General features: G+C 44.4%; 1 protein-coding gene across 4 annotated transcripts in view; it reads left to right on the top strand.

The window, feature by feature from the left end:
* The window catches only part of LYST (lysosomal trafficking regulator), a 1,083,863-nt gene that overhangs the window by 966,498 nt on the left and 98,896 nt on the right, over positions 1-18,469 (top strand). For all 4 annotated transcript variants that reach the window (XM_056566940.1, XM_056566939.1, XM_056566938.1 and 1 more), the window contains exon 47: positions 202-300. In XM_056566940.1, coding sequence (XP_056422915.1) covers positions 202-300 — 99 coding nt within the window. The remainder of the gene's footprint in view (positions 1-201; positions 301-18,469) is intronic.

Genomic DNA, 18,469 nt, shown 5'->3' with positions numbered 1-18,469 from the left:
CATAGTGTGCTGAGTCTGTATTTAGTTTCTCTATTTTGAAAACAATGTGGACAAAAGACATACAATGTACGGTACTTTTCATCCTTTATATTTTGTAACTAGTGTCTGTGGTTGGAATAACATAAATTGACCACCAATGTTTTAGACCAAAATATTAAAGCTATATTCCTAAGTCTAATTAGTATTTGTATTCTTACACAGGTCACAAGTTGTGCATGGGTTCCAGACAGCTGTCAACTTTACACTGGCAGCAAATGTGGCGTCATTACAGCATACTTAAATCGTTTCACAAATACCACGGTATGTTGATTTTCATTAATATTTTTTTTTATGTTTTACGAAGTGTAGTAAGTGTACACATTGTATGCATTCTGTTTACTAAAATGTATGTATATTCTACAACATAGATTGAATGTTTTACCGAGAACCATTTTGCATCTATAGGATTCCTTACAAATGGCAGAATAAGGGTATGGCCTACAATTCAGAAATGCTGTAAATTTTCTGCAGTGGAAAACAGTGTAGATTTGCTGTAGATCTGCCCGTGTAGATTTAGGGATGAAAATGCAAATTCTGTTTTTATTTTTTTTTATTCACATTTATGGATTTTGCTGTTGATCCGCAGCATATATACACTGCTCAAAAAAATAAAGGGAACACTAAGATAACACATCCTAGACCTGAATAAATGAACTAATCATATGAAATACTCTCGCCTTTGCATAGTTGAATGTGCTGACAACACAATCACACAAAAATGATCAATGGAAATCAAATTTCTCAACCCATGGAGGTCTGGATATGGAGTCACACTCAAAATAAAAGTGGAAAACCACACTACAGGCTGATCCGACTTTGTCGTGCCCATATGACCTCCCTACAACGCCTGGGCATGCTCATGATGAGGTGCTGGATGGTCTCCTGATGTCCTCCCAGACCTGGACTAAAGCATCTGCCAACTCCTGGACAGTCTGTGGTGCAACGTGGCATTGGTGGATGGAGTGAGACATGATGCCCAGATGTGCTCAATTGGATTCAGGTCTGGGGAACGGGCCGGCCAGTACATAGCTTCCATGCCTTCCTCTTGCAGGAACTGCTGACACACTCCACCCACATGAGGTCTAACATTGTCTTGCATTAGGAGGAACCCAGGGCTAACCACACCAGCATATGGTCTCTATGGTCTCACAAGGGGTCTGAGTATCTCATCTTGGTACCTAATGGCAGTCAGGCTACCTCTGGCAAGCACATGGAGGGCTGTGCGGCCCCCCAAAGAAATGCCACCGCACACCATTACTGACCCACTGCCAAACCTGTCATGCTGGAGGATGTTGCAGGCAGCAGAACTTTCTCCACAGCGTCTCCAGACTCTGTCACGTCTGTCACATGTGCTCAGTGTGAACCTGCTTTCATCTGTGAAGAGCACAGGGTACCAGTGGTGAATTAGCCAATCTTGGTGTTCTCTGGCAAATGCCAATAGTCCTGCATGGTGTTAGGCTGAAATCACAACCCCCACCTGTGGACGTCGGGCCCTCATGCTACCCTCATGGAGTCTGTTTCTGACCATTTGAGTGGACACATGCACATTTGAGGCCTGTTGGAGGTCATTTTGCAGGGCTCTGGCAGTGCTCCTCCTGCTCCTCCTTGCACAAAGGCGGAGGTAACGGTCCTGCTGCTGGGTTGTTACCCTCCTACGGCCTCCTCCACGTCTCTTGATGTACTGGCCTGTCTCTTGGTAGCGCCTCAATGCTCTGGACACTATGCTGACAGACACAGCAAACCTTCTTGCTACAGCTCGCATTGATGTGCCATCCTGGATGAGCTGCACTACCTGAGCCACTAGTGTGGGTTGTAGACTTCGCCTCATGCTACTACTAGAGTGAAAGCACCGCCAGCATTCAAAAGTGACCAAAACATCAGCCAGAAAGCATAGGAACTGAGAAGTGGTCTGTGGTCACCACCTGTAGAACCACTTCTGTATTGGGGGTGTCTTGCGAATTGCCTATATTTTCCACCTGTTGTCTGTTCCATTTGCACAACAGCATGTGAAATTGATTGTCAATCAGTGTGGCTTCCTGAGTGGACAGTGTGATTTCACAGAAGTGTGATTGACTAGGTGTTCCCTTAATTTTTTTGAGCAGTGTATGTAGCAGAATCCACAACACCTGCAGATTGATGGATATTTAAATTTCCTCTTGAAGGACAATGTTTATTATTTTTTTTTTGCACTTTTGTTTTTTCCTCATCGCCTTCTAATAGCCATAAACTTTTACATATTCCACCTACAGACCCATATAAGGGGTTGTTTTTTGCACCATCGATTGTACTTTGTAATAACATAACAAATTTTAACAAACCACAAAATTGGGTTAGCTCACCTCATTATAAGTCCAGTTGAAAGCACTGGGGAAAGAGTAGGTGGGGAGACACAGAACAAGGCTGAGTCTGTTCTCAGGTCAAGAATGGATAAAGAGGATGATTCCAGCGCCCCTAAAATCTTTAAACTTCAACCTCTTCAAGATGCAGGGCATATGCCCATGGGAATTTAGGCCCCCCGCCGCTGGCCGGTCGGGGACCGGACCGGGATGCCTGCTGAAATCATTCATCAGGCATCCCGGCACATCACTGAGGGGGGTCCTGACCATCTTCTCCCCCCCCATATCTGCGTATCTGTGATCGCTGCAAATCGCTGGTCAATTCAGACCAGCGATTTATGTCAATTCCGGGTCATACAGGTCTTCGGTGACCCGTAAAATAAGGGGAATCGGGGCTGTCCGACAGCTCCGGTCCCCCTGAAGGGATAGGAGTGAGGTGGCAGGGGTGCCACCCCTCCTATCCCTGTGATTTATCGGTCAGAAGCGACCGACCAATCGCAGAAGGGGGGGGGTTAAAGTTCAGCTGCCCCGCTCTGCCCACACATGGGTGTCCAGGCAGAGCAGGGGAACGGTGAAACTCACCCGATCCAGGTCCCGGCGGCGGCTGCAATGACATCATCCGGCAGTGGCGATCCCCATGTCATGGTGACGGCGATCTGGATAAGTGGTCTGGAGGACCGTAGTTTAGAGTCTCTAAACTGTGGCCCTTCAGATCTTGAAAACTATATCTCCCAGCATGCCCTCAGAGCAATTTGCTGTCTGGGCATGCTGGGATTTGTAGTTTAGCAACATCTGGAGGGCCACAGTTGAGAGATAACTGTGCAGTGGTCTCCAAACTGTGGCCCTTCAGATGTTGCATAACTACAACTCCCAGCATGCACAAACAGCAAACTGCTGTCTCGGCATGCTGGGAGTTGTAGTTGCGTGCCCTCAGCTCCGGTTCGTCAGTACATGCTGGAAGCACACTGGTGAGGAAACACAAAGTTAGGTAACAGAACCTAACTCAGCGTTTCCCCACCAGTGTGCCTCCAGCTGTTGCGAATTTACAACTCCCAGCATGTACTGACAGACCGTGCATGCTGGGAGTTGTAGTTTTGTAACAGCATGAGGCACACTGGTGGGGAAGCACTGAGTTTGTTTGTTACCGAACTCTGTGTTTCCTCAGCAGTGTGCCTCCAGCTGTGGCAAAACTACAACTCCCAGCATGCACGGTCTGTCAGTCCATAATGAGAGTTGTAGTTTTGCATTCTGGGTGTTGCAGTTACTAACTATAATGCCCAGCATGCCCTGATACAGCCTATGGCTCTGCAGTTGACCCTAAACTTCAACTCCTAGGATGTTACACCATATAGTATTACAGAATAGGTTATTGTGCGACATGCTGGAAGTTGTAGTTTTGTGTCGCCTGCAGAGCTATAGGCTGTATCAGGGCATGCTGGGTGTTGCAGTTACTAACTACAACTATGCAGTTGGCCCAAACCTAAAACTCATATTGTACCAAATTAATATTTTTAAATTAAACACCCCCTTACTCATAAAATGGTATTGTGTGGTGGCTGTGGCAGCTTTGAACTCTGGTGTGCTGCTCTCCGGAGGGGCTCGTGACATCACTGATGTCTTCCTCCCTGGTAACAGACTTGCCTGTGCGTGGCACGCACGACTGTCGCCAACAGGCCCTGCAATGTTAAAGGGCCCTGCACTATGCATAAATTGGACGAGCAAGTACTGTATATACTCGAGTATAAGCTGAGTTTTTCAGCACGTTTTTACATACAGAAAACGCCCCCCACGGCTTATACTTGAGTGAACAAATAGAAAAAATAATAATTATGTCTTCAGGCCTACCAGGGCAGGGGGGTTTGTTGTGGTCCAATCCGTCCATCTTCACCGGGAGGCCCTCTTCTCCACTCTGGGCTGGTCCCGGACAATTGACGCTGCATTGACGACGATGCACAGGGATGTCTGTGTGCAGCTGACATCCGTGACGTCATGGGCGTCCCTGTGCGGCGGCGTCAATGAGCACGAACGTCTCTGTGCGTTGTCGTCAATGCAGCGCCACTAGTCTAGTGCCGGTCCGGAGTGAAGAAGAGGGCCCAGACCAGCTCACCCTACCCACCACTATGCGGACAGTCCGAGAGCTACAACTGGGAAGGTGAGTACTACAAGAGAGGGGGGTCTGGATGATGACAGGGGGGATCTGGATGATGACATGGGAAGGGGGGGGAATTATGTATTTCCCACCGTAGGCTTTTACTCGAGTCAATATGTTTTTCCCAGGTTTTGGGGTGAAATTAGGGGCCTCGGCTTATATTCGGGTCGGCTTATACTTGAGTATATACGGTAACAGTGGAGGAAGGAGGTGTATAACCTTCCTGATCACCTGATCTATTGCTGTGTCTCCTGGCTGCTGGCAAACAGCAGCCTGGCTGCAGCACCTCACTCAAGGATAAAGCTGAGAGGGGCTTTTTCAGCATCAAAAACTCGGCTTATACATGAATATACAGTATTTTATGAATAAAGATCCTACAATGAGCAATATGCAAACAGAGTTTTTAATAAAATCTATATATTTTGCAACATAATATTTTTTCGTTCAATCGAATTATTTTTAAACAGATACACGGTTGTGCGATGGTGACTTGATTTGCCCCAAGTTACGCAAGTCTTTATATTGGGCACTTCGAGTCCCTTTATATCACAGATGCGCATATCCTATTTTATCGTAGATTCATAGACTACTTGTGGAGTGACTCAAGAGGAGGCACTGAATTTTGTGGAAAAGATTAATGATAATAGTTGGGGGCCTCACTTTTACCCAAATGTGTTCAGGGAGTATATGGTCTTTTTGGATTTGAAAGTTTACATGGATGAGAGCAATGATATAAAAACGCACTTAAAGAAAATTTACACGAACAGCTTGCGGTCATTATCTAAAATAGATTAAAAACATCCCTTATGGACAATATCAGAGGATCCTTAAAAACTGCACTACTCATTTGGACTTCATGGCACAATCTAAAATACTAAAAAGTGAGCACTCTAAAACAAACTGACCTGGTAAATAAAATGAAAACAGAAACAAATCCACGTAGATTTAATTTTATTACCACTTATAACTGTGCAAAAAAAAAATAAATTTAGGGTATTTTAAACAAACATTGGCCTTTGCTTTTAATGGACCCCATTCTTAAACAGATTTTACAAACATCTAGAACTTTTCGCAGAGCTAAAAGGAATCACCTAGCCCCTAGTCATTTAAAAACTGTGAACAATGGGAGATGGGTTAATAGAAACAAGTGGGTGGAAATGGGAACCTTTCGTTGCCAACATTCTAGATGTCTTTGTGTGTCTGGTGGTGGTATTCAGAAGCAACAGAGTGTTCTTAGCAGTAAAGAAATGTTAAACTTCTTTTATTGACGTGTAGACATTACAGCAAAGCAGTAAGATAGAAACTTAGCAGGGGTGTACTGGATAGGCGAGCGCGCTTTTGTGCCAGCTGGCACTTCGTACACCCCATTAAGTTCTATCTTACTGCTTCGCTGTAATGTCTGCATGTCAATAAAAGAAGTTTAACATGTCTACTGGAAAGTGTGGCATTTCTTTACTGTTAAGGACTTGAGCTGGAGCTGATTGATTGTGCATTGCAGCCCCATAAGGATGTCATATAGCAGACAACATTGTCCGTGCAGCCGAGAAAAGCGAGATTCTCAGCTGACTAATTAGGGAGTGCCTGACACATACCTTTTACTTAATACAAAGTATTCAATCCTGTTCCACTGGGGAAATATTCTGCTTGATGTAGTTTCCTAATTGTTCATCCTCATATGAAATTTATTTGCTCTCTTGCAAGTGTGGTTTACAATATATTGGTCGAATGATGCAGACATTGCGTGCGAGGATGAAGTGTCGTTTTAATATCAATACTAAATTTATGTTACAGATTGTTTCCCGACATGTTAGTATGATGCATGCAGGAGAGACAGACTGTTTTTCAGTATGTATCTTGGACTCCATCTCTGATCATGTACCCAATCGACTTCAGAGGTTGATTAATAGGTGTTAAATATTTATACCGGTCATAGTTTATGACACGGTCACTGCTGGAGAAATAAGTGAGCAACTTGTTAAAAACAAATATACATTTATTGCAAGTTTCTAGACATCATGGCAGACAGAATAAAACAAGAAATCTCATGTAATGACAGTCCTTAGTATACAGTAGGTACAGTAGGAAGGGTAGGCATGTCCTTAGAATTGTCTCACCAACTGAGGTTTGTGTGAACTGGATCCATCTTGGGAAGTCCTAAGGTGGACACCTCTGTTAGCATTATGCTTTCATCAGGCTGGTCTGGACTGGTTAGGCTTGGTCCTGCCTTCCTCCTTGGTTAGACTGGCTTGGCTTCCTTCATTAATGCTGCTGTCCCCTTGTGTTGCAGACTCTGATATACCATAACAATGGGTGTGTTTACTATGATTGAAGTGTGTCCTTTACATATGTGGGCGGTATTATCCTAAGTAAACCTGTGTCTACTATCCATAATATATATAGTATATATCTCCTCCTAGTGGGTTGGCTGAATGTTTATATATCTTCATGGGTGTATACATTAGGTCATAGTTACCTTGTTATCAGATTGGATACTACTACCTTTACATATATGGTACTCAACATGACTATGTGACTATTCTCCAAATAGTATATACTGGAATAGTGTGTTATGCATACCTCTATCTTATGTATACTGAAGAAAGAGAGAGCTACACCGTTTCACTTGAAGAATTAAAACCAATACTTTATTGATATTTATCATATAAAAAATATATCGCCCAAATATGGTATTTAATTTGCAAACAACTACGGCACCTCTCCCGACCTCAACGCACGTTTCGCCGTCTTGAAAAAGACGGCGAAACGTGCGTTGAGATCGGGAGAGGTGCTGTAGTTGTTTGCAAATTAAATACCATATTTATTGTATGGAATTTTACTGCTGATGTACCTTTAATACATAAAGGCTTGATTGATAAGATAGCTGATGCAGTGACTGGCACCCTGTTTCCCTTCATGCATTGTGTTGTATTGGGCTGTTGCAAATTTTAAAGACCATATTTGTGCAATATATTTTTTATATGATAAATATCAATAATAAAGTATTGGTTTTAATTTTTCAAGTGAAACGGTGTAGCTCTCTCTTTCTTCACTATACATGCTATTATGGAGCTGTATGCACATTACAATGGGGTTCTTAGAGGATAGGACTATATGACACACAGATATGGTTATTACTGAATTTAGTCCTCGTTCATCTGGAACTATTGTATTTATAATACCTCTGTCTTAGCCATTTCTATCTATAGAAGTCAGCTGGCTTAGGTTTGACTCTTCTAAATGTCAGTCAGCCATCTTGTCTTGTATATCCTAATACAATTACTCTGCATGAGTTACAATTGTATATAAAAAAAATACATATCCTAATATTTCATATCTCATAAGATTTAACGATAGGGAGTCCTTTTGGATTTTTCGTTTTAATCCTTAAAGGCGTTATCCAGGAATGGAAAAAAGACACAAAAAAACCCTCTCAAATCAGCATTAGACATTAACCTTGCATCTAGTATTCTACTGTGACCTTTTTATCTCCTGTACGTGGCTCTAATAAACCTTTCTGTCCTCCTACTTGTTCCCTTCCCCGCATGCTGTCCTTAAACTACAGGTCCCAGCATGATTTGCTGCCGCTCTGTGCGCACTTCCTCCTAACTGCCATTTTTCTGCCCCAGTCACTTGGCCCCAACACTCAGAACATTACTAAGCAACCATTCCCATCCTGCTTTCACCTGCAAGAAACCTGCTACAATTCTTATAACATGGTTGTTTACTAAATGTGTGAATTTGCCCTTCTGCCCAATATTAGCCCTAAACAGCCCATAAATATAAAATGTACAAAAAAGAAAGCTGCCACCACTCTAGGTCAAAAAATGGAGGCTCTTAGCGCACTGTTTGATCAAAATGTGTACCCCCCCCATCCACCATGCGGAGGTGGCCTCATATCGGATGGGACCCTAACCTGATAACTCACCTCTGCTGTGCATATAGCCTCTGACTGTGTGACATGTTGGATCAGCCGTTATCACATTTTGACACATTTTGATCAAAAAGTGCGCTAAGAGCCTCCAGTGCTGTTGCAACTTTCATTTTTGTACATTTTGTATTTGCCACAGCAGCGGGCACCTGTGTATTAGGTTGTTGTGCTGGCTATTTTTCCTTTTGTTTTTCCTTTTGTTTTTACCCATAAATATATATAGTTATAAATAAATAAATATATATATATATATATATATTATATTCTATAGAAAAATATACAATTTTAGTATTGCTACTTCAGTGTATTTATATATACACACACACGTTTATACGATACGTATATACAATATTTTTAAATGTATATTTGTGTCCCTTAAAACAATAAATGACATGTGGACATATTTATGAAATAAATTCATTTGACTCTTCAGCTTTTGCAAACTACAACTCCCAGCATGCTGGTGCAACCTTTGCCTGTCCAGGCATGCTGGGAGGGAAGTTGTAGTATATGTCTATATATCAGTGTTACCTCCATTTGTTGCTAAACTATAACTCCCAGCATGCCAGTGCAACCTTTTCCTGTCTGGGTATGCTGGGAGTTCTAGTTTTGGGGTTCTAGTTTTGCCACAGCTGGAGGCAACCTGGTAAGGAAACAGTAAGATAGATACAGGGATGGATCCAGAGTCTAGTCTCGGGAGGGGCACCATCAGAGTATTTTGTGCTTGTGTTGTGTTGCCCTAGGCTAGTGTTTCCCAACCAGGGTGCCTCCAGATGTTGCAAAAGTACAACTCCCAGCATGCCTGGGCAGCCTTTGGCTGGTGGCACCCTGGTTTGGAAACACTGCCCTAGGCCAACCCGTCCTCTATCACTCTCTGGCCCTCCACTCTTCAGCATTGATGTGATAATATAATATGTGATAATATATGCACCTGTGCAGAGAAGAGTGTAGATCAACTCACCTGGGATAGACCAACCGTGGCACAGGCAGGTGCGGACCTCACTACAATAAATGAAGAAGAAATGGAAGTCCAGCATGGTATATTCAAAGCAGTTTGTGCGGTTTATTTCTAACATGCAGTACACAAGAAAAGCATGATGCTGAAGCGTTTCGGACGGTAGCACCCGGCCTTACTCATACAATGATAAATGCACCTATATCATTCCCCAGCACGTGATATGTTATTGCATATAGTAGAAATGTGTTACCCTCTTGTACACTATATAGTGTGGGGGGGGGGGGAGGGGTTACAAATACTACAGTGTACAGGCGTGTGACATATCACAATATACAGTAATATACAGTATATGGTGACTCCCACCCAAACACTGTATTTAGAGGTCATGCTGCCCTAGGCACTTTTCATCAGAAATGTTGCCAAATGTATGTCACAATATTGGAAAAATGTTTTCAGGCTTATACCGTGGAATACTCATGGATTTTTTTTTTCTTTACATTTTTACCATGCGCTTTTTAGCCATTTTTTTAAGAAAGGTTATCTGGCAGATTTTTTGTTTTTTCAGAACAGTGTCCAAACCACTGTATATAAAAAAACAAATGTGTACTCGCCACCAGTGCTCCCGCTGTGCCTCCGGTGTCCTGCTCCCAGGCGTCACACTTTCTCTCAGATCACACCAGGGACTTGAGCAGGACATCGGGGGACACCACGGGAGCGCTGGAGGTAAGTACAGGTTCAGGGATGTGGAAATTTTATCCCCCGACGCCTGGGACATGCAGTTCCGGGCGCCGGGCAGGTGGATTCTTCAGGCATTTATCCCTGCTTGGGGGGGGGGGGTGTATCGGGGGGGGGGGGGGGCCATCAGGGGGGGGGGTATAATGACACAGGGAGCATCAGTGGGGGAATATAGTGGCACAGGGGGGCATCAGAGGGGCGGAAATATAATGGCTCGGGGGGGAATATAATGACACAGGGAGCATCAGAAGGGGGGAATATATTGGCGCAGGGGGCATCAGAGGGGGGGAATATATTGGCGCAGGGGGCATCAGAGGGGGGGAATATAATGACGCAGAGAGCATCAGAGGGGGGAATATAATGACGCAGAGAGCATCAGAGGGGGGAATATAATGGCGCAGGGAGCATCAGAAGGGGGGAATATAATGGTGCAGGGAGCATCGGGGGGAATATATTGGCGCAGGGGGCATCAGAGGGGGAATATATTGGCGCAGAGAGCATCAGGGGGGGAATATATTGGCACAGGGGGCATCAGAGGGGGGATATATTGGCGCAGGGGGCATCAGAGGGGGGAATATAAAGACGCAGGGAGCATCGGGGGAATATATTGGCACAGAGAGCATCGGGGGGAATATATTGGCGCAGGGAGCATCGGGGGGGGAATATATTGGCGCAGGGGGCATCAGAGGGGGGAGAATATAATGACGCAGGGAGCATCAGAGGGGGGAGAATATAATGACGCAGGGAGCATCAGAGTGGGGGAATATAATGACGCAGGAAGCATCAGAGGGGGTACATAATGACGTAGGGAGCATCGAGGGGGGGGTAGCATAATGGCGCAGGGGGCCCTACTTGATCCCTACTTGATAAAGGGACATACCTACCTGAAGGGGGACTACCTACTTAAAGGAATACTGTAGTACAGAATAACTTATCCCCATAAGTGATAGATCGCGGGGGTCTGACTGCTGGGATAACCCCCCCATCTCTTGTATGAGAAGAGAGAAAGAGACAAAGCGCTCCACTGTGAAGAACAGTATTAAACCGGACAGGGCCCCAAAGGCAAAGAGACTCCCGGATCCAGTTGTGCTGATTTGAGGCACAACGCTCGTAGGAGTATGTGTGGAAAGTCCTTTCGGATGGTTGCGTGGGTAATCACTTTGGACTGCAGCTAGACCCGCCCTCGCAGCAGCGCGGGAATATGGAAACAGGTTTGTTGCACCAACCGGTACAAAGGTAGGGAATTTGCAGCGCTGTCCACAACAAAGATGGATTAATCTTTTGCTTTATTAATACATGTAACGTGTTTCAAGGACGCTCTGTCCTCTTCTTCAGACATGTTATAAATTAAAAGACCGCCAATATATACGTGTTTGGGACCAGAAATGACATCATAATAAATTTGGTACATACAAATGACATAACAGATAATCAAAAGTTGTCTAAAAATATTTTACTACCTGTGTCTCTTTTCTAGGGGGAGCTTCATCAATCAGAAAGCATTTTATATTTATACATGTATTTAAAGTGTTTTTTCTATCATCTCATTAAGTCCTCTCGGCCACAATGTGTTTAATGAAAAAATCCAAAAGGATTCCCTATTAATCAACCTTTGGAAACGATCTGGTTGGTCAAAGGGGATACTTTCCAGGATACAGAGTTTCATGCATGTGTGATCACTATTGTGCAAAGATGTAATGTGTCTTGAAACACTGTGCAATGCAAAGTTTTTTTTTATGTTGTGCCTATGCTTATTCATGCGGGCACGTGCATGTTGAATTGTCCTGCCTACATATTGAAGACTGCATTTACATGTTAAAAGATATATAATATACATGGATGAGCAATCCAATTTTTCTTTTAGAATGAAGATTTCCCCAGTGGAAGAGGATGTGACTGAACTACACGGAGGAGTACTAATCCATTCACAGCACAGACACCGTTTTTTACCACAGCGAAAGGTACCAACAGTTGAGGGTTTAGCTGTATTTTGTTTTATTTTATTGGTATTTTTTAATTTGCTTGGGGCTAAGTGATTCTGCAATGTTTTAGCTCTCCGAAAAGTAAGTAGGGGGCGTTTTGGAAGTAGTGTGTTTAAAATCGGATCTTTCATGATTATGGGCCAGTATTTATTCATAATTGTTCTTATTTGTTTTGTGCTGTTGTTATAAGTTGTAATAAAATTAAACCTAGGTGCACTGTTTTCCTTTTTATCGTTTTTCCCGTTATAATTTATTAGCTCTGATTGTTGTAGTGCGTTGGCTTTTTTGTATGCATTATTCAAAATTTTTGGGGGGTGTATTTTGGGGGTAATTTTATTACAACTTATAACAACAGCACAAAACAAATAAGAACAATTATGAATAAATACTGGCCCATAATCATGAAAGATCCGATTTTAAACACACTACTTCCAAAACGCCCCCTACTTACTTTTAGGAGAGCTAAAACATTGCGGAATCACTTAGCCCCAAATTAAAAAATAGCAATAAAATAAAACAAAATTCAGCTAAACCCTCAACTGTTGGTACCTTTCTCTGTGGTAAAAAACTGTGTTTGTGCTGCGAATGGATTAGTACTCCTCCGTGTAGTTCAGTCACATCCTCTTCAACTGGGGAAATCTTAATTCTAAAAGAAAAATTGGATTGCTCATCCATGTATATTATATATCTTTTAACATGTTAATGCGGTCTTCAGTATGTAGGCAGGGCAATTAAACATGCACGTGTCTGCATGAATAAGCATAGGCACAACATTAAAAAAAACTTTGCATTGCACAGTGTTTCAAGACACATTACATCTTTGCACAATAGTGATCACGCATGCATGAAACTCTGTATCCTGGAAAGTATCCCCTTTGACCAACCAGATCGTTTCCAAAGGTTGATTAATAGGGAATCCTTTTGACTTTTTTCATTAAACACATTGTGGCCGAGAGGACTTAATGAGATGATAGAAAAAACACTTTAAATACATGTATAAATATAAAATGCTTTCTGATTGATGAAGCTCCCCCTAGAAAAGAGACACAGGCAGTAAAATATTTTTAGACAACTTTAGATTATTTGTTATGTCATTTGTATGTAAATTTATTATGATGTCATTTCCGGTCCCAAACACGTATATATTGGCGGACTTTTAATTTATAACATGTCTGAAGAGGAGGACAGAGCGTCCTTGAAACGCGTTACATGTATTAATAAAGCAAAAGATTAATCCATCTTTGTTGTGGACAGCGCTGCAAATTCCCTACCTTTGTACCGGTTGGTGCAACAAACCTGATCTCTTGTATGAGGCACCAGCAGACAGCATGAACGGAATGTTCCGTCCCTGCATGACATGGCTGCTGAAATGCCCCCTCCATGTATCTATGGGATAAATGGGGGGGGGGGGCATGTTGGTCGGTGCGTCATGCAGACAAGCCCCCATTCCTGCCGGGGCCTCTTGCAAAAGATCGGGGGAGGGGTTTTACAGCGGTCAGGATAAGTTATTTTGCACTGCAGTATTCCATTAATGGGGCGGACTTACTTATCAGTCACCCTATACACCTAATAGGGTGACATACTGGTCTGCCTATCAAGTTTTTATTGAAAAAGAAGAAACAGAGCACTCACACTGCTGCTGGAAGTCTTCAGTTCAGGCTATGTTCACGGAGGTCCCGAGATAGGTGACCATTGCAGGGAGAGACAGATGGAATCAGGGGGAAGCTTGGACGGCGGCCACGGAGCACCCTTTGGTGTCTGAGCTTCCCCCTGATTCCATCTGTCTCTCCCTGCAATGGTCACCTATCTCGGGACCTCCGTGAACAAAGCCTGAACTGAAGACTTCCAGCAGCAGTGTGAGTGCTCCGTTTCTTTTTCCTTCGATATTTGCAATAATCTGTTTTGAGCTCTGTACGTGAAGCACCACCAGTCTTACACGCCGGGTCAGTTACCTCCTCCCCATCCACCTGGATAGAGTTGTGTATATACTTTTTTTGTTCCAGTGACGATGTCCTCACTGCCCCTTTTTTCTGTGCTTGTTTCTGTTAGAGTTTTATTAGAAGTTTTCATGTCAATACACAAATCCAAAAACAAGAAAAACAAAGAAATGGCAACATGGGGGGGGGCGAAGCCCAATACAATCTGTGAAATACAGTAGAGATACAGGGGCCAAGCCCAAGAACACATAGCATGAACAAGTTATAAGCAGGCATTAGGTAAAGCCAAGGCAGGATAACAGAAACAATAAGAATCTCGGAAGGCCTCCATTACCAAAATATTGCGTACCAAGGATTACTGCAGCAATCTGAGGAGTGCCCAAGTCCATGTGTTACCACAAACATTATAAGAACCACGTACAAGGGGGGGGGGGGAGAATTGGAGGGGGAACAATATTTGACACACAAAGACATACACACAACACTCACATAAGGCGGGGTGAGAAGGAAGAAAAAGAAAGGAGGGGAAAAAGGGAAAAGGAGAGAAGGAGAAAGAGATCATCAGTGAAACGATCCCAGAGAACCAAGAGAAATAATGGAACAGAATTATTGAGGTGGGCCGTCAAGAATTCTAGAGAGAGAGACTTCCGGTTCCGGCGCGCGGATGTGAGGTACGGCGAAAGAGAGCTCCGGCCGCACCGCTTCGTCCACCCGCTCCTAACACCTCATCCAGCAATCTTTTCCTACCCGTCTGGGGCCGGAGGTTAGTGGAGTGCGGCAGGCACCAGATGGACCGCTTTATACAAAGGAGCGGGGACGGGCAGGGCCAGAGAGCGGGGACGCAATTACAGCCCTGTGGAGAGCTGGGGGCCGGGAAGATGGCGGCGATTCGCGCCCCTGCCGGAGAGCTCCCCATGACTCCACTCACTGAAACAGCGGGATCGCTGGCAGGCCTGCTAGCTGGGTCGGAGGAGGCCATGATTCCGGGACTGCCGTTCTCATTTCAGTCACTGGCCACTCTAATGGCAGCAGAGGTAACGAAAATGCTCCTGCCTGATTTGAAACTGCAAATTGATGCCTCTATTGCCTCTGCCCTTACCCATGTCCAGGGAGAGGTGTCCCTACACACCTCCCAGATAGCTGACCTGGAGGAGCGGATGAATGTAATGGAGGAGGAGATGATGTCTGCTAAACAAAAACTGCAGCAGTCTGCTCAACTCACTAAAGCTCTACAGGAAAAGACAGATGATTTAGAAAATCGCTCCCGCAGGAGCAACCTGAGACTGGTGGGTTTACCTGAATCAATACCGTCTCATCAACTATGCGCCATTTGTGCGGAGGAACTGCCACAAGCACTGGGCATTAAAGTTAAGGCTGCAGTGGAGAGAGCTCATAGACTGGGCCCTGTAAGACAACCTGCGGCCTCTTCTGTTGCTAATGCTGATAACAGACCAAGACAAGTGATCACGAAATTCTTAAACTATGCGGACAAGGCTTTGATTCTCTCTACCTACAAAAAGCTGACATCTCCTCTGATGGTACGTGGTCACAAGGTGTTGCTGTTTAATGATTTCTCAGCGGAGGTGGCAAAGAGGCGCAAGGCATTTTCTCCAATTTGCTCGCAACTGGTGGCTCAAAAGAGAAAGTTCACTCTACAATACCCTGCAGTGCTCCGAGTTTTCAAGTTAGATGGCACTACTGAATCTTTTACTACGCCTGAAGATGCAATGGCGGCGTTGAATTTGAGAGCCGCAGTTGCAGGGACTGCTTTGTCGGAGAAGAATAAGAGACGACGCCATGCAAGCCCTCCTACTCCGCCAGTTGCGATGGAGTGACCTGATTCTGACTGATTCCAGGGACTGTGGAATTTTTTTTTTCTTTTCTGCTCTGCGGACTAGTGTGACCTTCTCCTTAGGACGCTCTTTCCCTGAACTACGATGGACTGCTTCATGATTCCCCTCGACTGCACGTGAGAAATATACTGTCTCCCGTTTTATTTTTATTTTTTCTTCGTCTATTCTGGACTTTGTGACTGTTCCTTGCGCTCATGCTGATTATTTTACAGTTATGGTCTGCTCGGAACTCGCTGTGGCAGCTTAGCTACCTGGGTGCTCACTCTCTCTCTTTCCCCACCTTCCCCCTCCCCCCCCCCTATTCTTTCCTTTCCCCATTCCCCCCCCGCCCCCCCCTACTCTTCTCCTCTACTCACCCTCTGTTGCCCCCCACCTTTTTACCCTACGCCTTACCTTCTCCCCCCCATCCCTCCTACTTTTCTATTACTCCTTGCCTCCTTCTCTTCCATCCACTTACCTTTTTACTTTTCTCCTGCCTGTTCTCACATGGCCTTGACACTGTCATCTTATCACCATCCCAGAGGTTCAGGGCCGGAGCCTCTTCTGGTTTGCTTTGTACTACTAAGCGGTGTACTGATGAGTTGGGTTTGCGGGAACCCAGTGGAGGTCCGCGGAAGAAGTGAAGTCCTTAATCGCCCTATCTCGCTTAGATCTATGGGATTTACCATAGACAGGGATTGGTTCTGTGTTATTGCCATTTATATGTTGGTGTTTTTTTGTTTTTGGGTTTTCTCCCGGGGAGGCTGCACCTCATCAAGTTTATTTACTTGCCTTTTGCTCTTACCATTATTTGTATTACAGGAACACCTAGGTCTTTTACTCGTATTTTCCTATCCTCCATATGAAAATTATTTCTTGGAATACTAAGGGCTTGCGTTCTCCTGAGAAGCGTTCGTCTGTTTTACGCCATCTACAAAAACTGAAGGCGGATGTGGCACTTCTTCAGGAGACGCATTTAGTTACAGAGGATTTTGTGAGAATGCAGAAAATGTGGGTGGGACGTGTTCTGGGGTCCCCAGCTGTAAATAGAAAAGGGGGGGTATTGATCCTGATACATAGGAGACTGGTACACAGTGTTAAAGCACATTGGGAAGATGTGGAGGGGTTGCTGCAACATGTCCTTTTGATGGAAGGGGATAATTCTTATAGCATATACAATGTGTATGGTCCTCAGTCTGGGAAAGCCATTTTTTTTGATGCTCTGGCCTCGCACATTTTGACGGACACAGAAAGATTTATAGTGGTGGGCGGAGACTTTAATACCGTAGTCAATGCAGCGGAGGACAGGAGACGAGATGTGGGTAGTACACCACACACGGAACTATATTTGCAATCGCTCCTTCACACTACGGGGTTAGTTGATGCGTGGAGGCATCTGAATCCTACGGAACGAGAGTACACACATTTTTCACACCCTCACCTGTCCTGGTCACGCCTAGACTACCTGTTTATTTCCCATCCTCTTTTGTCGCATGTCCAATCTGAACACATTTATGACATAATTATCTCAGATCATGCACCAGTGGGATTGTCTTTGACCCCAGCAATACCCCCGGGAGGAGATAGGGTTTGGAGATTCCCTGCTATGCTAGCTAAAGATGAGTCTTTTGTCCAACTACTAAGCCACTGGTGGGAGGAATATGCCATGTTTAACGAGGCACATAGGGACGACCCTCATTTGTTTTGGGAAGCTGGTAAGGCGGTGTTGAGGGGGAAAATTATAGCACATGTTGCCCACCATAAGAAATTGGCTAGGAACAACTATGATCGCATGACTACGCAACTGAGACAAACCTATACTTCTTTCTTAGATGATCCGACTCCAGTAAAGAAAGACATATGGGTTCAAGCGCAGCATGATTTTGAAATCTCTCGGGCTGCGGTGGATTCCTACTACAGGGACCAGTTTAGGGCGGAATTTTACAGGTTTGGAAACAAGTCTGGGAAATTATTGGCCAATATGGCGCGTGGTCAGCGGCCCCTAGAGCCCATCCGGCCCCTTAGAGATAAAGCTGGCACCCTGCATAGGCAGTCTAGGGATGTGGTGGAGGTTTTTCGTCTATATTATCAAGACCTCTATGCGGCCCAAGATATAGATACTGCTGCAGGGGACGGATTTTTGAGTTCCATTACACTTCCTGAATTGTCTGCGGAGGATAGGGACTTGATTAATGCCCCTATTACGCTGGAGGAGGTTGCTCAGGCGATTTCCCACTTGAAATGCTGTAAGGCACCTGGACCCGACGGCTTTACGGGGGAGTTTTTTAAGATTCTACGTGAGAAGCTTAGTCCAGTATTATTGGCAGTATATGATAGTACGTTGTCGGTGGGGATGTTACCCCCATCTGGCAATTTGGCCCATATAAAGGTCTTACATAAGATGGGGAAGGACCCTTCTCAACCTAGCGCCTACCGCCCTATATCTTTAATAAATGTCGATATTAAACTCTTGTCCAAAATATTAGCAGACAGGCTGGCAATATATTTGCCATCCCTGATAGGGACGCATCAGGTTGGTTTTATTAAAAATAGAGCTGCCGTGTTCAATATAC

The sequence above is a fragment of the Hyla sarda genome, chromosome 3, assembly GCF_029499605.1.
Source record: "Hyla sarda isolate aHylSar1 chromosome 3, aHylSar1.hap1, whole genome shotgun sequence".
Classification (NCBI taxonomy): Eukaryota; Metazoa; Chordata; class Amphibia; order Anura; family Hylidae; genus Hyla; species Hyla sarda.
Note: the sequence above shows the minus strand (reverse complement) of the source record. Positions and strands in the feature narration are given on the sequence as shown.